The sequence below is a fragment of the Telmatherina bonti genome (assembly GCF_933228915.1).
Source record: "Telmatherina bonti genome assembly, chromosome: 7".
NCBI lineage: Eukaryota > Metazoa > Chordata > Actinopteri > Atheriniformes > Telmatherinidae > Telmatherina > Telmatherina bonti.
Window position 1 is genome coordinate 19121786 of NC_136625.1, and position 25176 is coordinate 19146961.

A 25176-nucleotide genomic window follows, 5' to 3' on the forward strand; every position below is an offset into this window, starting at 1 on the left:
TGTCAGATACCAGGATAATCACATAATTTAGCTCAGAGATGTGTGAGCTTGTATTTTGCATTGTTTGCAACGTTTTTTTTTTTTTTTTTAAATCTAATTTTTGTGCTGCCAAGTAAAGCCTCCTCCCTGATTCCCTGACAAGCAACCAAAACTAAGCTCCTTTTGAAATCCAAGAACAGTAAAAACTGTTTTTTTTTCTTTTTTTAGACAAAGGAAAAGCTTTGTTGGTGATCCTTCACCATAAGGCTTTATACGTATTAGCTTAGTCGTGAGCTGATTTTAGAATGATCCATGTTAAGGATTACTTGCTCTGAGTAGTTTGACAACTAAAACCAAACTGAGGTCAATGTTTTGGAAGTTGACCCACAACTGACAGTCACAGATTAGTCTGCAGAAGTAACTTGAGCTTATTTATGGATTGAATCTGATGATCTCTGTATATACAGGGATTTTAATGTAAGATCTGTTTAATCCGGATATCTCTACATCTTCATACATACTGTATCTCTTTATTTCCATCCATCTATACAGAGATAAAAAGCTATAGATCTAATGGAGATAATTAGGTAAATCTTTATTAAAAACAGACTATAGAATCAGATTTGTTATCTTTTTAATTATATAATTACAAAGTAGGCTTGTCTTAGTACTCATTCAAATGGTTTATATTTATTAGAGATGCACCAATCTGCTTAATAAACTAACAAACCAATCTGCAATAATGGGGCTTTGATCAGATCTGATGTCTGAAATTGGATCTCTGCAGATACTATTTTCCGAAATGAAATCAGTTGTTGTGATTGTCATTATTGCTGCTGCTGCTGCTGTTGTGTAAGATTTCCCTGGGCTGTAGTAAACCACATATAACTTCTTTAAAAAAAAAAAAAAAAAGCTTGAGATTCCCACGTCGTTCTTAACCTTTTTACGAGTCGCACCATCAAGCTGGATCACAACATTTAACATAGTAAAACATTTTACTTTTCCAGAATTTTCCTTGTCGGGTCGAGATTGCAGTTGTTGCTGAAGAAAATCACCAGATGACAATGACTAACTTGATGCAAAACAATTGGAAACCGCATCTGTTTTGTTCTACAAAAAGAAAGAATGAATGTCTTGCGTCTTGGCAGGGAAGCTAAAAATAAATCCACCAGGGGTGAAAGTAGTTTTAAATTCTTGCCAGTACTATCGCCAAAATCTTTTATCTCTCTTTCATTTCATGCATTTCAAAATAGCAGAGGCAAAACCAAAACAAATAAAAACATTTTAGTGTTTTCCTGTAGGCTACCTGTAGGCCTGTGGATCAAGCAGGAAACTTTCATAAACATCCAGAATACAAGTCAGTAAGAACAGATCACGAGTTTCTGAGCAAAAAGTCAAAATGGAACTACCCCTCATCTCATGGCTTCTGTTGCAGGTTTAGAAAATGTCCCAGTGCCTTAAATCAAGCTCGATTGGCCAGAATAATTAATTGGAGCAACTTTTCTGTTTATTCCAGGAGCTTTTATGTTTTGTGCTAGACATTCACCTCCCCTTTGCAACATTTCATCTGGTGCACTCGTTTTTTTTTTCCCTTTCTGAGATGAACAATATATCCTGGAAACCTTGGCTGTACACTTATATTTCAATTTGCTGTCTTGCTTTTTTATTTTATTTTTAAAAAAAATAAATTTTCAGTCTAACAAATCCACATGCTAAATCAGCAAACGCAGGTCATTATTTTGCATCAAAATCATGTAATTAAATGAATGGATAGGTTGTGATGGCTCTATTTCATCAACTGATTCTGCATCAACATATTTTGGTTGGCTTGGATCATACTCATAATTTGTAAACGTGGGTACCATAAAAGGTTCCTTTTGTAGATCAGTAAGTTGGATTAGGGGATTTAGTCCAGTATCCTGTCAACAATTCCTTTATCATCCAATAAAATAACTGGTTTCTTCATTGTTGACGTCAGTGTGATTTGTAACATGCATTTATTTTTCCATTGCTCCTATGGTGTTTGACTTAAACTGTCATAACATGGCTGTTGTGCACTGTGACTTTTCTTTGTTTTTTCCTTTATTTGCTTTATCTGTCTTTCCTTTACAGTGTTAAACACTCATGCTGATTGAAAACAAGCAGCACTGAGTGACTATTTTACTCAAGATGATTTTTTTTCCCTCTCTGTCTTCCTTTACTTTTTGTTGAAAACTTGTTTGGCCACATATCTAAAATAGCTCTCTGACGTGTACAGTCCTGTTGAGGAATGTTACTGTGGCTGTCCAGAGTTTTTTTTGTGGCAGGAAGTTATGCAAACGTGCAATGCTCTGCACACAGCCTTGTGATTAGGGTCCTGAAAGACTTTTTTTTCCCCCCTGTGTAGGCTGGTTGGATACAGTATAGCACACACAAGGTCCCTTTTTCTTCCAGTTTATGATCTGTCTTGTGTAGACTTTCTCCTCAGCAATGAAAAGTCTAAATCTTTGTAAGCTGAGCTGAAGATTGCTCCGAGTCTTGGTAACAACATCAAAAGCTGTATAATGTCCCATTTACTTTCTGAGTTGTTTATTCTTACCCGAGAAACAGTTTATACCTCCCATTTCTCCCATTGCTTCTCCCACCTGCCTTTTCCCTGTTTCCACCCATGCTGCAGGGCACTTGGGTGTTATGTCTCATGTGGAGGGTGTGGCCTTGACCTCCACTGTTGAGCAGAAGCAGCAAACTTAAGAGGATTCTTTGCTTTGTCTTAGCTGCTGATTCACTATGTGTCATCACCGTTTTGCTCAGAGAGGCAAAAACAAATGTTGTCATATTTACAATAGCGGAGCGACAAGATTCTTGCTATGATGATGTATTTAAAGATGATGTGCGTTTTGCTGCCAAGTCAAATCCTTTGGATTCAAATTGTGCTTCAGCTGTAAAAATTGCTGCTGAACATGAGACTAAAAAGAAACTTGGGTAAACTAACCTATGACAGGGCCACAAGATGTTCATCTTCAACATCTGGCTCACACCTGTTTAAAAGCCCAACACTACGTGTTCAAGTGTTTTATGTGTCCATTTTAGTCGCTCTGGATTACTACAGATTAGATTAAATCATGCCAGTTGCACTTCAGCTCCCGACTAGCCAGAAGAAAGATGGTTGTATATATGTTTACAGCTTTTGTAATCCCTATATTGAAGCATAATAATTCATAATTTGATATATTTATTGATTTCAAACTTTGTAGTCCTTTACAGGCATGGGCTATGCACATTTTCTGGCTTTACATGTCCGTTTAGCTGCATTCAGGTTTTACTCGATTAAAGTTTCTTTAGGGCTCCATTCAGTGATGAAAACCGCAGCCACAGTCCACAGATGTCATTTGCCATTAGGATTGTACAGGTGCCAGGTGTGGCATAAGTTTGTAGAGTCAAACTGCGTTTACAATGTGAATAATGGTTCAGATTAGTTTCATGGCAGGGTCGTGAGTGCTTAATTTTCTTGCAGTGGATGCTGGCAGCTGGATCCAAAGTGTAGTTAATGAACCGTCAGTATCACTTGTTGCTGCTGAACAGGTGCAGCACCTTGTGACGTTGAGACATTGATCTGAAGTGTAAAAATCTACTTTGCTGCCATTTACGAGATGTTCATTTCCTTATAAAAGCCAGTTTTACCATTTAAGTTTACACAGACATTTATTTCCAAAGCTTGAAAGGAAACAGATATTATCTTTGTTTATGTTTCAGTTGTCTTTGCTTTTAAAAGGTGTTTGTATCATATTGTAGCTGAACTCAAGCTATTATAGCTAAAAAAAAAAAAAAAATTAGCATTTTTTTTTTTTTTTGGCTAAACAAACCATCCATTAAAATTTCAGTATCATGACATCCCTGTTTGAGGCTTTACACCAAGATGCTTTGGTGAATAAAGAACACTTAGTTGTCGCGAGTTATTTAATTTCTTCCTTTACTTTAATGGGAGATATTTTAACTTGTGTAGGACACTCAGCTTTTAAGCTGTGGTTGTCTAAAATAAACAACTGTGCTCTTGCTTTTAATAGTGGCTTAATTTTCTGCAATTGTCTTCAACTGCTTAATTCTGCAAAACGGGAAAACGTTTATGATTGCAGCGAAACAATTCCACATTGTCTTCAATGCTTTTTCAGCTATGTAGTTAAAAAAAATCTTTTATGGTCAGTAGCCATCTCAAGTACCTTAACATTATCTTTATGAAAAAATATCAAAATTTCCTTGTTGCTTTCTAATAAATTCCATGCTGCAGCTTCTTACAGAAACACAAAGAAACACTTAGACTTGAAGTATACCATTAACTTAAAATATATAATTTTCTGTGCAGACCCCATAGCTGAATGTGAGTGTATCACATAGAAAGACTGAAGTGTGATCCGGTCTGCTTATATAAAAACAAAGAGACAATAAACTCTCTTCCCTTGTCGATGATAATAAAAATCAAGTTAAATTAATTGAATGTTGTAATAAAAGGCAAGATGGACAACATTCCCTAAAGTGTCATTTGAGGGTCCTTCAGGGAACATGTACAGCTGTGCTAAAATGTGTTTCTCTGACAGTATTCATTAAGTTTAGCTTTGATTACCCTGTTGAAATCTCGGTTGAGAGCCCTTCCAGAAAGTCCCATGGCCCAACAGTAGGACTGTTTGCTTCTCTTGTCTGTGATGTTGGTGGACCAGTAGAGACATAGTAGTTTGTCTTCCTGCGTGTTAACTCTGTTCTTCTTCCTTCAGGATGGCTTGGATGCTCTGGTATATGACCTCGACTTTCCTGCCCTGAGGAAAAACAAGAGCATTGACAACTTTTTGAATAGATGTAAGTACCACGTATCAGGCTTTTCCCATTTCAGGAATCTTTAACATCAATGTCCCATTTGTTTTGACAGACCCCTATTACATATGGGGTTTAAGTCTAGGCTCAGCAAAGAAAGCTGTTTTTGGGTCACCGCCACTTTGTATGCTTGGACACAATAGGTGTCTGCCGCTTGGTGTCCCCAACAAAGAGGCTCTCATAAATGGTTGGTGACCCACATGATGCATGTAAGGTTGGCTTCTTTTTTCCCCCCTGTTCTCAAACTGTCTTACCTCCCACAGCTTCGACTCAAGTTGAACAAAGATTTCAATCCAGGCCTGAACAGATTTAATTGTAATTGCCCAATTCGCTGCAGTGATATTTCTAGGAATTGGCAACTATAGCATTGCAGTCTATCTCAAAATCCATTCTCGCAGCGCCTGTAATGTCTGAGGTGGGGGTATTAGTTGTAACTTGGATATATTAGTTTCATGTATGGTAGTCAGCTTATAACTTAGGTTAAACACATAGTAAATGCTTATTCTCTTTTTTTTTATTATTATTATTATATATTATGAATTGATGCTGAAGTCTGATAAGACCTGTGTTCACATACAATACTGATCATTCAATGATTGGTTTTAGTGAAGTGACTGGTGTCCAGCATGCACTGTACACACTTGGGGATAAGTGAGTTTTTGTGTTTGAATATAAACCAAAGCCACTGAAAACCCTAAGGCAAACAAATGCCATTACACATCTTGTCAATTACTCTTGGTCATGTATTTTTGTGTAAGGCATTGATGGGTATGGACTAGTGGACTAGATACCTACTAAGACCCTGCTTCTCAGTATAGCACGAGTTGCCGGAAGGGCTTTTTACTTTGATTTCTTCTGGTGCATTGTGCTTTAAATCCCAGTCAACTCAGTGTCTCTACTGTTTGAATGCAGGGGCCTACTGAAAATATTCCCACATGCACAAACAAATCAATATATTTAAACAGTACTATTCTCTATACAGTGAGGTCCAACTGCAGTCCTCCAATTTCTAATGAGTATTTTCTTAATGGTTGTTTGGGATTTCAAAGAGGAAGAGTGATCCCATGAACTCTCAGAATCTAAATGTTTTAATCACAGATGTATCCTAACAGTTTAGGACTTGCGTTTATTTTTGAAGTATTTGAACTTGGATACCCCCACACCCGGCTTCTCCGTGCCAGTTTCAGCCCATGTGAATTGAAAATTATCCCCGTAGTATAGCATGACCAAATTTGGCTGAATAGTGGATACTATATCCCTTAGGGGAGCTAGAATTATTACACTGGGGAGAGGCCAACTCTCAGCAAGCAACAAACTTTCCCTAAATGCTGTCAGCTTTTTCTGGTATGTTTGCCAACAGTATTGTTCCAGTTTAAATTGCAGACATTACATGACTCTCAAAGGATATAAGATCATAAAAGCAGATAGCTCACTGTGTTGGCTGAGCTGCTAATTCTGCCTTGTGGCTGTTGCTGCTTTTACTTGATGCTTAAGGACATGAAGCTGAATTTAAGCTTTCTCCTAACTCTTAATAATTTTGTGGTTTTTTTTTTTTTTTTTTTTGTTTTTACAGACAAAGAAACCATTAGTAAAATTCGTGATTTACGGATGAAAGCGGAGGACTATGAGGTGGTTAAAGTTATTGGAAGGGGTGCATTTGGAGAAGTTCAGTTGGTAAGATTGAGTTTTGCATTTAATATGTACGTGTACAGCACAAGTTGACAGCAGTACATAGAAACTCTGACTTGATTGTCACTGCATCTTTTTCAGGTAAGACACAAAGCCACAAGCAAAGTATATGCCATGAAGCTGCTGAGCAAGTTTGAGATGATCAAGCGGTCTGACTCGGCTTTCTTCTGGGAAGAGAGGGACATCATGGCTTTTGCCAACAGTTCATGGGTGGTGCAGGTAAGATTTGGTGATGAACTGCCAGAAACTAAGGCACATACTTATGTTACATCCACTTCTCCCCTCTTAGGGCCAATCCAGATGGGGGGCAATTCTGCTACTTTTTTTTTTTAATAGGTGTTTTGTCCACAAGGAAGAGTTGTTTTAGCAATCCAAAGTCTTGCTGTGTCACTAATGATACCACAGTTTTAACATTAATTGTAGGGATGGAGGGCTGCATGGTGGTGTAGCGGTTAACACTGTGGCCTTACAGTTCGAGCCTCGGCTGGGGGGAGGTTTGAGGGGTGGCCTTCCTATGTGGAGTTTGCATGTTATTCCCTTGTATGCGTGGGTTCTCTCCGGGTTCTCCAGCTTCCTCCCACCATCCAAAGACATGCATGTTAGGAAATTGGTTACCCTAAATTGTCCTTAGAGGTGAAAATGAGTAGGGATGGTTGGTTGTCTCTGTTAGCCCTGTGATGGACTGGCGACAGGTCCAGGTTCTACTCTGTCTCTAGCCCCATAATTGCTGGAATAAGCTCCAGCTTCCCACAACACAAAAGAAAATGAATGAACATGTGGATGCACACCTTTACAGGAACAGCTTCTGTCTGTACAGAAACTTTTTATTTAAAAACTAACTAAATTTAGTCTCTGTGTGGATGTGGCCTAAATGTACATAAATCAGATGTATACACAATTGTGCACAGAAGAAAAAATCATTTTTAAATGGCAATTTGACAAAGATTTGAACTTTTCTAACTGTTTTTGTTAGTCAGCCCTCTCAGCTCCTGCTTGCTCTGCTTCCAGCACAGAGATGGAAACTTCATACCATCGCACTGAAGAAATCCAGTTATTTGACCAGAGATTTGCTGGCTGATTGCTCAACTCAATCTGTTAAAATGAACAGAGCGTTGTTCATTAATCAATAGATTCACTCGTTTTCTTCTTCATTGTGTGTCTCATCCTCTCCTTCAGTAGTTTTCGGTGCGATGCTGCCTCTGGTAGAGAGTAGAAAATGGTTTATGAAAGGTTTGAGCGGTGCAGCCCACCCCTTAAAGGAAAAAAAAAAAAAGCCCTGAATAGTTTCCAATCGGTGTGCTGAACTATTCTGTTGGGAATGCATTTTTTGTCGACTATTAGGTGCTTCTCCCTCCTTAAATCCCAATAATACCATTTAATTCCATAATAATACCTACAGTACTATACACACCACACGCAGACAAAACTACTTTAATAAAAGAGTCTGAAATTAGTTGGTTTACTCGCTTTTAAAATAGATTTCCCCTCATATTTATTTAGCCATTTATTTGATTTCTTTTGTGTTCCCCAGCTCTTTTTTGCTTTCCAAGATGACCGCTACCTCTACATGGTGATGGAATACATGCCTGGTGGCGACTTGGTTAACTTAATGAGCAACTATGACGTCCCAGAGAAGTGGGCTCGCTTTTACACTGCTGAGGTGGTGCTAGCTCTGGATGGAATCCACTCCATGGGCTTCATTCACAGGTAACGGGTCAACATATCTTTTTTTTTTTTTTTTATTTCTCCCTTTCTCCAAACATATTCTTGGTTTCCAGATTGGCTGCAGGGATTGTTTCCAAAATAAACAAGCAAACAAAAAAAATCTTTTAATTTCCCGTTAAATCCAGTTTTCTCCCATCCCACTTCCCTTTATGGATTATAAAATCTGACTGACTTCTGCAGTTGGGCGCAGTATCTTTTCCTCTTTTCACTTCCGTTACAACAAACAATACACGCTCTCATCCACTGTTTTAGTGAACAGCCAGACCACAGCTGAAGGTTTTGAATGATGCGGATATGCTTTGTTAGTCAGCTTTACAAATGATGTGCATTTCACTCGCATGCATGATGTTTGCACTGACATCAACACGCTTTTGTCTCAACAGGGATGTAAAGCCTGATAACATGTTGCTAGACAAGGTTGGTCACTTAAAACTTGCAGACTTTGGAACCTGCATGAAAATGAACAAGGTAAGACTATCTTGTCATCTCACTACATTTATATACATATTTTTTTTTCAGTTTTGATTTTTTGAAGTGCCCTTGGAATTTTTTTTTCAGTTTAAATGTTTGTTTTTTTATATGAAGAAATATAACAGTGGTGAGTTAGAAAATACTTTTTTGTTTCAGGATGGTATGGTACGATGTGACACAGCAGTGGGAACTCCGGATTACATTTCACCTGAGGTACTAAAATCCCAAGGAGGAGACGGCTATTATGGCAGAGAGTGTGATTGGTGGTCAGTAGGAGTGTTTCTGTACGAAATGCTTGTCGGTGAGTTAAAATAAAGTATTTATTGAAAAATATATTTATTTTGTTATCATACAGACTAACATTGGAGTTCTGAATTTTTTATTTTTTTTGGGTCCTGTGCACAGGCGATACTCCTTTCTATGCAGACTCATTGGTGGGGACCTACAGCAAAATTATGAACCACAAAAATGCCTTGACCTTCCCGGATGACAGCGACATCTCCAATGATGCAAAAAATCTCATTTGTGCATTTTTGACTGACAGGTTAGAATGTTAATTATGCCCAGATACATTTGAGCCACTGTGGGAAAATAACCAGGTAATATAAGTAATACTCCTTTATGCGATGTATCAAACACACTGAACCGTGTTTGTCCTTCTGATCCCTACAGGGAAGTTAGACTTGGCCGTAATGGTGTTGATGAGATCAAGAGGCATCCTTTCTTTAAGAATGACCAGTGGACATGGGAAAATATTAGAGAGAGTAAGTCATTTTCACTGTTAAAATGTCAGATTTTCACAAATCTTGACTGAATTTGGCAGTTTGAGCCACTGCTTTCAATCATGTGGCCAGCGATCCTGTTTTCCATTTGACCTACTGCAGACAGTTGCAGGAAATTCTTGTAGACGAGCCATTCATTCAGTATCCTTTCCAAGACTAAACGTGATTCCTGCTCAGGGTAATAATTGGCTGTACAGCATTTTTGAGGCCAGCAGTGGGGAAGCAGTTCAAATGTTGATGCACTGGGATTGACACTGGCAGAGAGTGATTGGAAATGTAGGGCTAAATCCAGTAGCTACGGTCAGTTCTTTAGTAGACTGAGGTCAGCATTGGTGTTCATCTTCATTGAAAATGAGTTCTAATAAAATAATACAAAATATTATCATTAAAATTAATTGAGCATATCAATTAGATATTTACCATCAACAATGTTATTTTAATCTGAAGAATATTGTAGTACTTTCCTTCTTGAGTTTATATTTATTAAAATGGGATTCTAGTTATTTGACATCAACATTATTGAAGTTCCACAATTAATGATAACAAATGTGATACAACAATCTTTGAACTGATTCACTGAGTTAAGAAAACCTGCCACACACATGCACACCCACCCCTTGATACTATGTCATGATAGCAACTGCCAATATTCCTGTTATGAGCTATCACTATAGCAACCTATTAAACTTCACATATGTTCTTATGATGCCCACCTTTGTGAATGTTGTGTTTTGTGTTGCCATAACTGATTGTAACTTACTAACAGTATTTTTTCACCAAAGCAGAGGTTTTTCCTTTAGTCATTTAACACTGCTTGCATACTGATTATTGTCTAACACTTTTTTTTCTGATCATCTCACTTAAATTTAAAATCTCTCCACACATGATCTCTTCTTCTTATCACCCATCACCCTATTATTGTCCAGATTCTCTTGAAAAACAGGATTTGTGGCACTAAAAAACAGGAGCTTTACATCTTTAGAGTTTTGTCACACTGTGAACTGTGAATCACTGTTTTGGTTCTGATGTTTCTCCTTGGTGTTAAATAATGAAACTAAAACTTGGATTGTCTCAAGAAAAGCTGAAGTATGTTAGATTTCCCGTAGTTGAGCATGTTGTAAAGATCTGCCAAGACTGTAAGGAGTCTTTTTCTTTTTCTTTTCTTTTTTTTTTTTTTTGTTTTTAAACCTGTGTTGTGATTTATTTCTTTTTCTTTATTTTATGGACTGTGGCTCAGCACTAGAGATGGGGAAAAAAGGAGTTTTCTAGATGGACAGCAATGCGATGATTCTGGGTGAATTGAAAAATCAATGCTTTAATTGTTAACACAATGTTTGGTAATGCAGTAGAAGAAGCTCGAAACAGCTGAACTGCTGCGCCCGGACCCTCTGTAGTGTGCACATAACAGACATGATGGCTGAGCATCTAATCTAACTGGTCTAACTATACTCTGTATAGCATATGGAAGTACTTTGGCTTCTATGGGTGACTTTGTTTGCAAACTAACTTTGATATGGATAAAACAAGTGAAATACGACGGGCATTGTGGGTAGCACAACCACAACAAATCCTTCAACGTGGAAGAATACAGTAAAAGTTCTAATGGAAATCTGGTGGAAGCCAAAGCTGCTAGGATTTGAAGCAGTTCTTTATCTTTGCTCAAATGTGATGGAAAGAAAAGCTGTCCTGCATTAGCTAATAGATGAACAGGTTTTCTCCAGTTGTTTGAAATGTCAGTATAAAAAACGTTACACATTCCCATTTGGAAAGTAGTTGTCATATGAAGTAGTTGAAACATGATGTGCCGAAAGGTTCCCAGTCCTTTTTAAAGCTGGGGTAGGTAAAGTTGGGGAGCTAGCAAGATGTGAAAGTAGCACCCTGTCTTGGCTCCTCCCCCTGGAGGATTTTTTCTTATCTCCGCAAAGGAGGTTATGTTTTTACCAGCATTTATCTGTCTTTGTTCAAGATAAGTAAAAAAGTTATGGACTGACTATTGAAATTTTCAAGAGTTGTTGGAAATGTGAAAAAGAAGAAGTGATTTAATTTTGGTTGTGATTCGTATCACCGTTTAGATCCGGGAATTTTTTTTTAAAGGCCTTGGCGGAGATTTGCACTCTCCGAGTGCTTTTCTAGTTTGCAGCTTTTTCCACCAACAAGTTTCTCTGTCTCAGCTGTTTAGCAGGAGGAGGCAAATAAACCGAGCTGGGTCGGGAAAAAATCCTTCCTGCATTTTCTCAGTCATGTTGGCCTCCCGAGTTTCTTCTTCACTACTTTGTATTGTCATCCTAACCCGCTATTTATATGCAGGGTGTGGCAATCAGGTATATGCTGCGGGAGGAGGAGAGCTAGGAGAAGAGACTTATGAAATATATGGAATGAACAACTTCAATTTGGCCCGAACATTTTGATTGGTCAGAGTTTTTACAGATTTACAGTAAACTGAGGGCTCTAACTATGTTTCTTATTGTTCCATATTACAAAATGCATAGACTACTATCAGAACTACCCCAGCTTTAACATGTAACAAATAGATCTTGTAAGTAAAGAGTTCCTAATGAGTCTTTCTCGTCCTTGTGTCGTTGTAGCGGCTGCTCCTGTAGTGCCTGAACTGAGCAGTGACATTGACACCAGTAACTTTGATGACATTGAGGAGGATCGGGGAGAGGAAGAGACCTTTCCCATACCAAAGGCCTTTGTGGGAAACCAACTCCCATTTGTTGGCTTCACATATTACAGCAATCAACAGTAAGTTTGACAGATTTTAGACTCCAATTACCATCACTGCTAAAAGCTGTTATTGCTGGCTCCTCACAACACGTAGGATGTGTCCGAATGTCCACACTATTGCTTACATAGTGGCCAAGCCATTTTAAATGGGTGCCTGAATGTCCAGAGTGCATAAAGTAGTGGACTCAAAATTACCCACAATGATTCTTGAGACGTAGTGAGTGTCAATGGTCACTAGACATGTCAATATAGACCACAATGCATTACGGACAGGAGCTCAAAATGATGCAAGTGACAGAGATATCATCCCTTTTTTTATCATTATTTGTTAAATAAATATGCAACAAAGGAAGAATAAAATACATGATACCAAGGTTAGTGATAAAACTGCTGTGCATTATTTTCGTAGATATGCACACGTAGTTCGGCGACTTAAATAACTATAATATCACTTTTATGGGTTGTTACCAAAGCAACGCGTTAGCCAACTGATTCAGATCAGCTGGCTTTTGGCAGGTAAATTTGGAGATACAAGGAGTAGTGTTCCTCCGTAAAATACATTATAACCATCTAATGCACGGACCAGAGTTGTTTAATTCTTGCATATAAGAAAATATTTTTACGCAAGTTTGGATTGGATTTAGAAGCATGCAGTGGTGGTTGTCGTGGTGACAGTCAGTAGTGAAATGATCTGTGATGAGGAGAAAATGGGGAGCTTCATCTCTGAATTGCCAACAGAAGAAGCGCACCACATAGTGTGCTATGAAGTGCAGCCCTATACGTAAATGAGAGGTAAAGGAATATTGTAGACATTCAGACACAGCCTTAGTAAATGTAGAAAAATGCAATGTAGATGTTCTACATTATAAGAAAACAACTTTTCACTTCATCTCCAAAAGTTTTTATTTATACTTTTTTTTTTGGGTAAATATTTGCTAAAAAACTTAGAAAAATCCATTTTAATGTATTATTTACTAAATGAAATCCTCTTTTTCTAGCATTTTGCGCAGCTCTACTGCAACAAAGACGAGTGACAAGCGGGGCTCTTCAACGAAAGAAGACAAGAGTCATGTAAGCAGAAGCATGCATATATATAAAGAGCGCCTGTGGGATGTAAAATATCAGCTCTTATCTCATCTCGTAAATTCAAATGTCATGTTTCTGTCCAGCTGGAGAACCTGCAGAAACAAATCTACCAACTAGAAGAGCAGCTTCACAAGGAAATGCAACTTAAAGATGAGTTGGAACAGAAATGCAGGTGCGCAGTAGATCATCTCTTCTGCTTCTGTCTTTTAGCCAAAGAAAAAATGCTCAACAAATTTATCAGTCATTTAGTTAATAAGGCTTTGCCTTGCAGTGATGTGAAAAAAATGGAAGAAAGTGGGAATACATTTGTATGCACTTCAAAGTGTTTCCAGTTGAATATTTTTTTGTTCATTAAAGAATAAAGGCCCATAGAATTATTTTTACATGAGTTATTTGTCACCTGGATGTTTGTGTATCTTTAGTGATTTGTAAGTTGTGAAACACTCTTTTAAAAGATTTTTTTAAATTCAACTCTTCATGGAGTGAAAATTTTAAAGATAAAAATGTTCTGTCTGTCTGGTCTCTGTAGAGCATCAAACACCAAGATTGAGAAGATCATGAAAGAACTGGATGAAGAGGTTCATTATTGAATTTAATTCTGTTCATTATAACATCAACAGTGTTTTGGTGAATTTGAAAAAATAAAAAATAATAATTAAGTACCGTTAAGATGTTTTGCACAAGTAACAAAAATGTCTACTTTTCTGCAAATTACCTTTGGTTTAATGGCGGCTGGTCCATCCACATCACTACTGCTCTGCTGTTCATTGCTACAGGCAAACTTGAGGAAGAGTACAGAAGCCAGTATGTCTCTGCTGGAGAAGGATAAGATTATGCTGCAGCACAGATTCACTGACTTCCAAAGAAAAGCTGACCAAGAGGCAGAGAAGAGACGCAATTTAGAAAATGAGGGTAAGGATAATGAAATGCTGCCGACTCAGGAATTCGACACTAATAAAGTTTTGTAAAGTGCAGATACAGTCAAGACATGAACATAGTTTTGTTGCATTGTAAAGAGCTCTTGCTCTAAATTATCTGAAGGCGTGTCTATATGGCATCATGGTGCGATCTTTATCTTGCTGCTGAATGTCTAATTATAAAGAAGGATGGAAATTTTTAGATCGACTTGATCGGATTTTGAAGGTTAACCGGCCAACTTGATGAACATCTTGATTTTTCCTAGTGTCAACATTGAAGGAGCAGCTTGAAGACATGAAGAGGATCAGTCAGAACTCACAGGCCTCAAATGACAAAATTGCTCAGCTGCAGAATCAGGTAAAACACTTCGTTCGTGATGCACACACCTACAAATTCTGGACTGGTCTAGTACAATGCTATTCATTCATTTTCTACATCTACTTACACGTGTTAGCTGCCAGGACTGTGGCTCAGGAGGACACCGCATTAGCCTTTGTTTTGTTTTTGTTTACAGCTGCAAGAGGCTAATGACCTGCTGCGCGCCGAGTCGGACACTGCTGCAAGGCTGAGGAAGAGCCACACAGAGATGTCAAAGTCAATGAGCCAGCTGGAGAGTTTGAACCGCGAGTTGCAGGAGCGGAGCCGCGCATCAGATGGAGAGAGGGCACAGCTGGAGAAGGAGCTCCTGGTTCTTCAGAGCACCCTGGACTCAGAACGAAGGAACTACAGTCAGGGCTCAGTAGAGATCCAGGAACTGCAAGGTGCCCTGTTGGTGCTCATTCACCTCTTTCACCTACAACAAGACCACTTTTTCCTCACTGTCTTTATGTTTCTCTCTCAGCTAAATTAGTTTTACTGCAAGAAGAAAACAAAAACTTGACGCTCTGCTGCTCTAAAATGGAGGCAGAACGTAAGCAGGCCCAGGAAAGGAGCAATAATCTGGAGAAGGTACGCACACAACTAACACTAGTGGAAATAGTGTTCAGATTAGGAGCTGGTGTTTTAATATTTTGTTCTTCTGATTATAACTGCTTGTTTCCTATGACTCATAGGAGAAAAACAACCTGGAGATAGATCTGAACTACAAGCTGAAGACCTTGCAGCAGCGGCTGGAGCAGGAGCAGACGGAGCACAGGGTGACGCGGGCACAGCTCACTGACAAATACGAGTCTATTGAAGAAGCCAAATCAGCTGCCATGAATGGTATGCCAGTCCCATGTCAGAGCATGCCCTCTAGGCTGTTTTCTCGCATCTTTTTCCTTCTAACACGACTATTTTATATCTTTTCCAAGTTCAGTGCTTACTCTTCTCATTGCCTCTCCACGTGTGATTTGTGGAACTTGTTTCTCATTCCCTCACTCTCTTTTAGCCTCATCGTTCTTTCTTGTGACATGATCAGAAATCCCCTTCAGGTGCTGTTAGGGTAGCGGAATCTAGAAAGCATGTCAGGACACTGCCTTTTTACATATGAAAGCTGGACTCTTAAAAACTTTTTTTTTCTCCTCTTACAATGATTTGCCTTCAGAACCTTACTATTTATTTATTTGTACGTCCATCTGTTTTAATTTATTCATTTTTTTTTAGCTGAGAACTTTCAGTTTTTACATTCTAACCTATTCCCATTCACACACCATGTTGTTTACTTGACTTGTCTGTTCCTCTGTTTATTTACTTATTTAGAAAATGGTAGAAAATTAGCGAGTTCATAAGTTGGGTGTTCATTTGCAATGACACCTAGATCCAAAGTGGTTTCTGCACCTCCATTCTCAAATGAGCTTCTCAGTTTCCCTTCCTACTCTGGTGGTAGAAGTTTGACCCTTTCTCTGTCCTGCTCCAGCTGTTCAGCAGAAGATGTCAGAGGAGAATGGAGCGAGGATGAGAGCGGAGAGTCGGGTTGTGGAGGTGGAGAAGCAGTGCTCGATGCTGGAGTTTGACCTCAAGCAGTCTGTGCAGAAAATGGAGCAGCTGATGAAACAAAAGGAAAGGCTAGAAGATGAGGTTCGTAAACGTTTTGGATCCCATGGGAATTTGGCAGTCTTTCGCCCCTGACGGTTCCCACAATTCTTCCACCCTTCTTTCCCAGGTTAAAAATGTGCGGACGCAGCTAGAGCAAGAGTCGAGCAAGCGCGTCCTGGCTCAGAATGACCTGAAGATACGCATGCAGGAGGTCGACCGTCTGAGGTGTTCAGAGAAGCAGCTCAAGCAGGAGACCAACACAGCGCTGGAGACGAAACGTTCGCTGGAGTTCCAGCTGGCACAGCTGACCAAGTAGGTTTCTGAAGCACAATGATTAGTCTTATGGGCAATTAGATTTCTTGGTTTTCTCATCAGTCATATTACTCAAGACATTGCGATTGGAATTAGATAAACTTAATAGATTTTTGACCAAATAGATTATAAATTGTGTAATATAATTACAAAGAAAACAGCCGCGCTGGAACTTTGTTTTACCCTGCAGAAAGCTGGCAGTAGCTCCAGGAGCTCTTATTTCCTGTTATTGCAGCTCTGGTCACTAATGCTCTTTTGGAAGTCAAGTTGTAAATTGGCCTGAAATTGCTTGTTATTTTCAAATAAGTACCGTAATTCCATCTTAAAACCTGACTACGCCGGAGCCGTTTTGCTACAGTGTTTATGCTTCAAGATTAGGTTTTTGTCTGAGTCCTGCTGCAATCACTCTCCTGCTAATCCGTTGGCCAGCTCACCCCACTGCGTGAGCTTATGTAGATGTGGGGATTGATTTTTTTTTTCCCTCTTATGTAAAAAAGCTTTTGAAAGTGTTGAAATTTGGTCACTTTTCTCAGTTCAAGGAAAAATATTGAAATCATATTTGTTTTAACAGACAGTATCGAGGCAACGAGGGACAGATGAGGGAACTTCAGGACCAGCTCGAGGCCGAACAGTATTTTTCTGTAAGTATAAGTTACAATATATATGTGTTTTCACTCTGAAAACTGCCAGCTGAATAATTTCTTTCCTCCCACAGACACTTTACAAAACTCAGGTCAAGGAACTAAAAGAGGAGATAGAAGAAAGGAACCGACAGGTACAAGAGGCACAAAAAAAGGTGCAAGATTTGTGCAATGAAAGGTAAGTAACGGAATTCCCTTTTTATTTGACCTTTTTGTGACTTATTTGACCAACAAAGTGTTGGCTAGTTTATTTATTTAAGCTTTCTAGTTTGAGTTTTGGACGATTGAAGCAGTCGTCTAAAGAGACGAGGACTAACTGTATCACACCGTTTCATCCTTAACACAGGGACTCCCTGTCTGCCCAGCTGGATCTGACTGTAACTAAGGCAGAGTCAGAGCAGCTCGCTCGGGCACTTCAGGAGGAACAGTACTTTGAGCTCAGCCAGGAGAACAAAAAAGCAGCCGCCAGACATAAGCAGGACATTGGGGAAAAGGAGGCTACGATTGCACGGGTGAGCAGAGCTCCAAATTCTGATTCACTATAATTGCTTCTACTGAATTAATTATAGTTTGGTGATGATCATTTCAAAATGTCTTCTGCAGCTCGAGGAATCCAATAAAACTTTAACCAAAGATGTTGAGAACCTCAGCAAGGAGAAAGCCGAGTTAAATGAGAAGCTCCAACTTCAGGAGGAAGGTGCTGCGATGCTGACGTTTTATCTCTGTTACATTGTAATTACGTTGTCACACAAACTGAGTCCTTGGTTTTTTCCTTTCAGAATATGTAGCACAGAAGGAAGAGATTGCAAATACATTAAAGGCCAACTATGAAAAGATCCTCAACACTGAGCGCACACTAAAAACTCAGGTGATGATTTTATGCTTTAGAGAATTTCTGGGTAAACACATTGCAGAATGTTCAGTGTGGGCGAAGCGTTGGCTGACGCGACGATCACGTTTGCCTCAATCCTTCAGGCGGTGAATAAACTGGCAGAGATTATGAATCGAAAAGATATGAAGCTGGACCAGAAGAAGAAAGGCAGCACGGCAGACCTGCGGAAGAAGGAGAAGGAGAACCGCAAGCTCCAGCTGGAGCTTAATCAGGAGAAAGACAAGTTTAACCACATGGCCATTAAATATCAGAAGGAACTCGGCGAGATGCAGGCGGTATGTTAACATCTCTTAAGTACGGTCCAGTTTGACTGTAAACAGTATTTTATTTTTAGGTTTTAATCCAAATCTCCTGTCCTTCCTACCAACAGCAACTGGTAGAGGAGTCCACATATCGCACAGAGCTGCAGATGCAGTTGGACAGCAAGGAAAGTGACATCGAGCAGCTTCGGGAGAAGCTGAGTGATTTGCAACAGCGCATGGAAAACTCGAGCGTCACCAGCTTGCAGACAGACGAGACGGACAGTAACATCGCAGGTATAAACTCGCCTGCACGCCACTCAGCAGGGCTGCTGCTACTTTACATCTCAAAGCAATAATCTCTGGAAGATAATGGTCCTTCTCATTGTTTTATAGAAAAGTTAGTTTAACAGGTTATTATCATTACAGAGTTTATTCAGCATCCTTATTTAGGTGTTGTGCTGACACAGCTCTTAAGGAATGACTCCACAATTGTCTTATCAAAAAAAATGTTCCAAACATTGTGAGAAAAGAGTTGTTTTTTATTCCTCTTCTTTCCCCCCCCTGATGAAATCAATGCATTTCCATATTTGGTCATTGTAGTTGTGACTGTATTAGTATAGTAAAATACTTGTTTTTATTGGACTCTTTAAAGTTTTCCACCTTAAAGTTGTAGACAGATCAGCCAGTATTGCATTAAATTCGAGCTGCTGTTCTCTCCTGCAGCGTCTTCCTCCTAAATAACCTGCTAGTTGAATATAAATTGTCATTGCTGTAAGTGTGTTTCCATAAATGTGGATCTCTGTGGTTAAATCAATCTCTCTCATTTCCTTCATGTCCAGTTGGTTCTCCTTGCTCTTATCTTTGTAACTTCCATTCGTTTTCCTCTGTGAGTAACTCAGTGGACAAGTCCTCCTTGCCCGCCCTGTGCTGCAGCTGTTGTGTGTTTCGTCTCGTTTACCCCCCGATTTTTCTTAAATATTCTGTTTTCAGAGGTGCTATATAAGTTGGGAGAATTTGATTTCCCCTTTCACCACTACACTTTTGAAAGAAGCCTGGCAGAGTGGGGAGTACATGACCTCTTAAAAATTGACTATGCGGTCTTAAAGTAAATGACTAACATTAATGGGATGTTAAATCACGATGCTGGCACGGAATTTACCGAAAAGTCACGAGGCCACCTCCAACTCAATTAAAGCAGTTCACTGATGACAGTGTGTGAGGTTGACCAAGTCACTCGCAGCACCTTTCAAATGTGCCCTGAGACTGAAAAAGCTACTTTTTAATTGTTACACATAACACTTGTTGTCTTTGTCAGCATGTTCACTAGAAGTACTACTGGACACGAAGCTCTTTGTCACACTGCCACGTATAATAGATTGCCCCCCCCGCCCTTTTAGTTCACTGATCCTGTGAAGCTTGTGTTTCAGCTGCATGCACTCGCCTTTATGATTTTTAACTCCAAATGATGTGGAAAATGTCATCTGCAATGCACCTGTTTTTTGTTTTGTTTTTTTTCCCTAAAAAGGAGTGTGTGATGGATCTTATCCACGCTTTAACATGCTGTATGAAGGAGTCGGCTCTGCCTAATATTCTCCACCTGCATGGGTTGTCTACTGTACAGTCATTTCCTCTCACCTGTTCTGGCGTAGTCGCCTCAAAACCTTAAGACTTCTCCCCCCGATGAGTTCACTTTATGTTAAAAGTAGCAGCTTAACTTGACTTTTGTTTATCTTCAGTTGAGCTTGGATTTTATTGCTGCATGGCCTGGTTTTCCATGTATTTTTTAATTAACATTACAGTTTGTAATTATGTTTTTGTTGTTGTTGTTTTCCTTTTGTGCTGCTTTTCAGAATCCAGATTGGAGGGTTGGCTGTCCATTCCTAATCGTGCTAATATCAAGCGATATGGATGGAAGAAGCAGGTATGCCGCATGTTTCCACTGCTCACCTGCTTCTTGTTAAACTTTGTTACGCTGCCACAGCAAGCCCTCGAGCGCTACATCGGGCTTTCTCTTATTGTCTTTTCAATATTTTCAGTATGTGGTGGTGAGCAGTAAGAAGATTCTGTTCTACAATGATGAGCAGGATAAGGAACAGTCTAACCCTTCGATGGTACTAGATATCGAGTAAGTCTATTGTGGGTTTTTTTTTTTTTCTTCATACCACGGCTGCTTTTTGCTGGTCAGATATCCTGAGCAAAAGGCAAACTGTAACAAAACCAGGGATGATGTCAGGGTTGAGATTTGGCAGAACTTGAAATTGGAATCCTTGAGTTTTCTAATTTCACACTTCTGTGTGCAGCAAATTATTCCATGTGAGACCAGTCACACAAGGAGACGTGTACCGAGCCGAGACAGATGAAATTCCAAGGATATTCCAGGTAGGATGCTTGTCTCGCTTTTGAAGTTTTACTCTGATTTTTATATTTTTATGTAGTTTAAACTGAATTTGTGATGGGACCCTCACTTTCAGATTCTGTATGCCAATGAGGGAGAGTGCAGAAAGGAGGCAGACATGGAGACGGTCCCTCAGGGCGACAAGACCAACTGTCTCCCACATAAAGGCCATGAGTTCATTCCCACACTGTACCACTTCCCTTCCAACTGTGAGGCCTGCTCCAAGCCTCTGTGGCATGTCTTCAAGCCACCTCCGGCCCTTGAATGCCGCCGTTGCCATGTAAAGTGCCACAAGGACCACCTCGACAAAAAGGAGGATGTCATTGCTCCTTGCAAAGGTAAGCTCCTGCCTCGTGTGGTGGCTAGCGCTGTACTCAGTTTGGAGATGGTTTAGCCAGAACTAATTTGGCCACAAATGTACCGCATTACAAACTGGGACATCACCTGCATAAAAACAAGCACTCCCTCTTTCTCCCTCAACAAATAACAGCAGATCCTTATACCACGTGACACAGATGTCGGCTGGTAGGAACAAAACTTAGTGACTTTCTTGCTAACTATGGCGACTTTCCAAAGCCCCTTGGCGACCTTTATTTGTTAAAAGCAACTAACGACAAATCTAGCTACTTTTACTGGAGTTATTGGAGCCGTTTCTGGTGTTTTGGCAACGACATTGCCTAATTTGCATAATTGGCCATATGCGTATAATGTAATGGACGTTGTAAGAGAGAGGAATAATGTGGGAGAAACAAAAGATGAGTCAAAACCACCCTAAATATGTTTAGTACCATGAATACACTCTTTTCTGTTATTTATTTATTTATTTTAAGTTTTATTTTTATTTTGCCATTGAAATAGGCTATCACTTTAAAAAAGTAGATTTTGAACACCTTTAGACCCACATTGCATAATCACTTTTGTCCTCCATCAGAATATCAAATTTAACCGAAGGACTGTTGTGTGAAATTTCTAGCTTCATGTCCAACCCTCCTGTAGTTTATATTTCAAGAAACATAGTTACCTTTCATCACATCATGCACAGAAAAAATATTATTAAAAAATGTTACGATTAAAATTATGCAACGGTTGTGTGCAAGAGAAGACGAGAGAAATTTAATGTGTTTATGTTCGGTGTCAGCTGTTGCAAAGTTGATGTGTCGATAATACGTGCAATGAATATTTATATTGTAAAAAAATCGTGAGAGAATCGTGATCTCAATTCTAAGCAAAAAAAAAAATCGAGATTCTTATTTTATCCAGAATCGTGCAGCCCTAGTGTAAGCACTGTGGATGCGCTGCAGAGCGGGTGCTCCGAGGTCTCCACTCTGTTTCACCAGCAGTCTCAAAGCAAAGCGTCCACATGGGGATTGCGTCATCGTGCCATAGTTGGTGTAGACCTAATTAAAATGGTTCATAAAACTGCTTTAAAGTGAACAATAAACCAGCAAATAAAAAAGCTGGCCCAGTTTCACCGCATCTCATGTGCTGCTCTTTATTTCTGTATAGTAGGGATGTGTGGTGATTTCCTCATCCAAGATAAATGTACTTTTTCCCTACAGTGTCATTTATTAAAGGAAACCATCTTGAATCTAACGGCTTGGTACAGATCTGCTCGGGGCCCTGCGCCTGCCGATGATGTCGCGGTATATAATTGGCTGAACTTTGGGCACACTATTGTGGTTGATCCATACAACTTACGGAAGTGGTATTTTTTTTTCAGCGATGTGGAATTGTAGTTCTTTTTCGTAGGATAAATGGACAACGTTCATGAAGAAATCCATCATTACCGATCGAACAGGTCTTACCACAACCTGAGCGTCACTTCTAAAACTCCTGAGAGAAGAAAGACGGCATTTTGGAAGGAATTGAAAAATGTACACAATTAAAGATATTAATGTGACTTAATGTTAATGTTAGCGACTCCTGTTTAGTTCATAATTGAAATATTTTTTCACAATTAACCAGTTATTATACATAAATTCAAATATAGTTGTTTGGCTTGCTGCATTACGTGGACAAGTGTACAACTGCGAGGCTCCGCTTGGTGGTGGCTTAATCATGTTTAAAATGTATTGACAAGTTGCCATGATCATAAAATTGATACATTTTCAGATTCAGTTATTGGTCCAGGAAAACCATGTTTAGTTTGCCAAAGGAAACGTAAAATAAAAGCACAAATGTCTGTTGGTAAATAAGACACCACGAGCATCTTGAATGGAATGCAACGTAGTGTGATATGCACAGGGCCTGCCCATGACTTTTATACTGGTCTGTCGGGATGTTTATTAACTATTTTAAGAAATGTAGTGGCAGCCATGTTTGAAAATCCTGCCTTGGTTGTAAATGTGAAGACAACCGGTGTTGTGTCTTATGTTTGTGTCATGGATTAAGCTAAGAAACACTTGCTGGTTCTACACGGTCTTTGTTTAAACGTAGCAGTCGCAACATTTTAGATGGTTTCTGTAACCCCATCCCTAACCCGTAATGTAGGGATTTCTCTGTCCTGGGAAAGACCTTTTGCTGTCTTAACATTGGTTTCGTAGTGTTTGTACCTGTGCACTGATGGTAAAAATGCAAATATCTCTTTGTAAGTTGGACTGTGGGTCCACACTAGCTCTGGAAATATTTTGGTATAATAAAATAACAAAATACTTTTGAATCAATGTCAGCGATAATGAAGGATAAATGCACATAGAAATTTTGGGAGCAGCATCAGAAGGGAAGAGTTTGAACTATAATCCACTGGGTAGTTAAAGGTGATTTTGAGTGCTAATGTGTAACACTGCTTGTCGTCCTCTGCAGTTAATTACGATGTGACCTCTGCCCGGGACATGCTACTTCTGGCCCTGACCCAAGATGAGCAAAAGAAATGGATCGGCCACCTTGGAAAGAAGATTCCCAAGACCCCACCGTCAACATTTTCTAGAGCCTCACCTCGTTCTATGTCCACCCGTTCTGGACCCAACCAGTCCTTCCGCAAGAACCCTAAAAGCAATACGGGAAAGCTGAGGTAACTGGACTGTTTTAAGTATTATCTGAGTATTGAAAATACTGCCTTTCTTTTTTCTTTTTTTGTTTTACTTATTGCATAAGGTTTCTTTTCCAGAAGATAATGTTGATATAACTGTAGATAATTGCATTTTTTCAGGCAGTAAGTGAAGATATGCTGCACTAAGAAGAATTTTTTTTTCCTATTGATCCCAACTTTGAGCCCTGAGATGTGGCCGATCAGTCATGTGACCTGCTGTTTGTTTCCTGTGTTGTAGCAGAGCGCAGTCCAGCCTCCAGGCAGCAGACACAACATCCAGCACTTGTTGACAGGAACTTCTTCAGAAAGTGTTTTTTTTTTTTTTTTCTTTCTTTTTTTTTAAATCTTCCATTTACAGCTTTAAACTTGTCTATTTATTAATTGTGTTACTGGGTGTTTTTAACACAACACACTTCCTGGTTGGTTGGTTGACTCCTGGGCTCTGTGCAGCTGACACTTAAGGTTGTTTTTCTAATTGGCACTAATGTGTTCTTGGGTTCAGTAACTAACTTCATGGCCTCACTCTCCCACTCTTATTAGAATGGTCTGGAATAAGGATTTTTTTCTTGATCTGTCAAACATGTTCCAAGTTGGTAAAGTTTATAAAATAGCATCTTTCTCGTATGTCTTTGACTGGGTAACTAACTAAAGTAAAGCCTATGTCTTTCTTTTACTGGACACTCTCTTTGTTCTTTCTTTCAGCTAACCATCTGAACGGTTGGGATATTTTCCGGACTATAAACCTTTCCCAGTTACTCATTCACAAAAAAATGGAATGCCTGTAACTTCATTGAAAATGAAATGAAAACAAAAGAAAAATGAAGAGAAAAAAAAAACAAGCCAATGCTAATTGCAACCCACACAAGGCGTCATGGACACTGAAAGACCTCCATCTTTCTTTCAACGGTCGGAGGAAAACCGTTCTCCTTCTCAGAAAACTCGCAGCCATCCATTTCTACCACAAGATGGTGCACACTCACCTTGAATTAAAGATAGACAATGAAATGATGGAAGGACTGTGTCATGTTGACATTCTTTGCTTTATATTTTGTGACGTAATGGAAACAAGAAGGTAAAAGGGGGGTTTGCCTGGACTCCTGAAAGTATGTCTTTAGTTTAAGGTACTGTCATACAGGGATTGTAGATCGACTATGAAAAGTTGTGTCTCAGGGGAGGAAAATAAATATATGTTTTGTTATTTCTTTCCCCACCTGACAGATATCTGAGCAAAAAGAAAAAAAATCAAACTGAAAACAGGAGTGATGCCTTCTCATATCTCTGGCCTTTTTGCCCATATTCTTATCTTTCTTCTAGTCCAATGATTAGGTTTGGGAACAGCGTATTGGGACACAAGTATTAGATGTTTGAGTATTGAGTAAGGAGCATGCAAGATCATCATTTAAATCTATGCATTATTTTTATTATAATTATTTTTTATTGCTCCAAGCCATAAGGAAAATTCCATTGCAATGGCATTTAGGAGTTTAAAAA

The 25176-nt window shown here is 39.2% G+C and overlaps 1 protein-coding gene across 2 annotated transcripts in view; it reads left to right on the forward strand.

Moving 5' to 3' along the window:
- rock1 (Rho-associated, coiled-coil containing protein kinase 1) overlaps positions 1 to 24631 on the forward strand; it is a 36450-nt gene extending 11819 nt beyond the window's left edge. The window contains exons 2-33 of one of the 2 annotated variants that reach the window (XM_079243636.1): positions 4725 to 4806; positions 6395 to 6495; positions 6592 to 6729; positions 8042 to 8217; positions 8619 to 8703; positions 8863 to 9007; positions 9112 to 9250; positions 9379 to 9470; positions 12074 to 12233; positions 13214 to 13286; positions 13385 to 13473; positions 13831 to 13879; positions 14078 to 14213; positions 14485 to 14576; positions 14734 to 14980; positions 15061 to 15167; positions 15272 to 15422; positions 16057 to 16217; positions 16303 to 16487; positions 17059 to 17128; positions 17203 to 17306; positions 17475 to 17640; positions 17732 to 17825; positions 17908 to 17996; positions 18104 to 18295; positions 18391 to 18556; positions 20113 to 20183; positions 20299 to 20387; positions 20563 to 20641; positions 20734 to 20995; positions 23460 to 23667; positions 24388 to 24631. In XM_079243636.1, the coding sequence (XP_079099762.1) occupies positions 4725 to 4806; positions 6395 to 6495; positions 6592 to 6729; positions 8042 to 8217; positions 8619 to 8703; positions 8863 to 9007; positions 9112 to 9250; positions 9379 to 9470; positions 12074 to 12233; positions 13214 to 13286; positions 13385 to 13473; positions 13831 to 13879; positions 14078 to 14213; positions 14485 to 14576; positions 14734 to 14980; positions 15061 to 15167; positions 15272 to 15422; positions 16057 to 16217; positions 16303 to 16487; positions 17059 to 17128; positions 17203 to 17306; positions 17475 to 17640; positions 17732 to 17825; positions 17908 to 17996; positions 18104 to 18295; positions 18391 to 18556; positions 20113 to 20183; positions 20299 to 20387; positions 20563 to 20641; positions 20734 to 20995; positions 23460 to 23667; positions 24388 to 24391 (4002 nt within the window). In that variant the 3' untranslated portion in view covers positions 24392 to 24631. Of the gene's footprint in view, positions 1 to 4724; positions 4807 to 6394; positions 6496 to 6591; positions 6730 to 8041; positions 8218 to 8618; positions 8704 to 8862; positions 9008 to 9111; positions 9251 to 9378; positions 9471 to 12073; positions 12234 to 13213; positions 13287 to 13384; positions 13474 to 13830; positions 13880 to 14077; positions 14214 to 14484; positions 14577 to 14733; positions 14981 to 15060; positions 15168 to 15271; positions 15423 to 16056; positions 16218 to 16302; positions 16488 to 17058; positions 17129 to 17202; positions 17307 to 17474; positions 17641 to 17731; positions 17826 to 17907; positions 17997 to 18103; positions 18296 to 18390; positions 18557 to 19101; positions 19149 to 20112; positions 20184 to 20298; positions 20388 to 20562; positions 20642 to 20733; positions 20996 to 23459; positions 23668 to 24387 lie in introns of those variants that run through there. The other variant, XR_013771378.1, reaches the window with a different exon arrangement.
- The last annotated feature ends 545 nt before the right edge of the window (positions 24632 to 25176 follow it).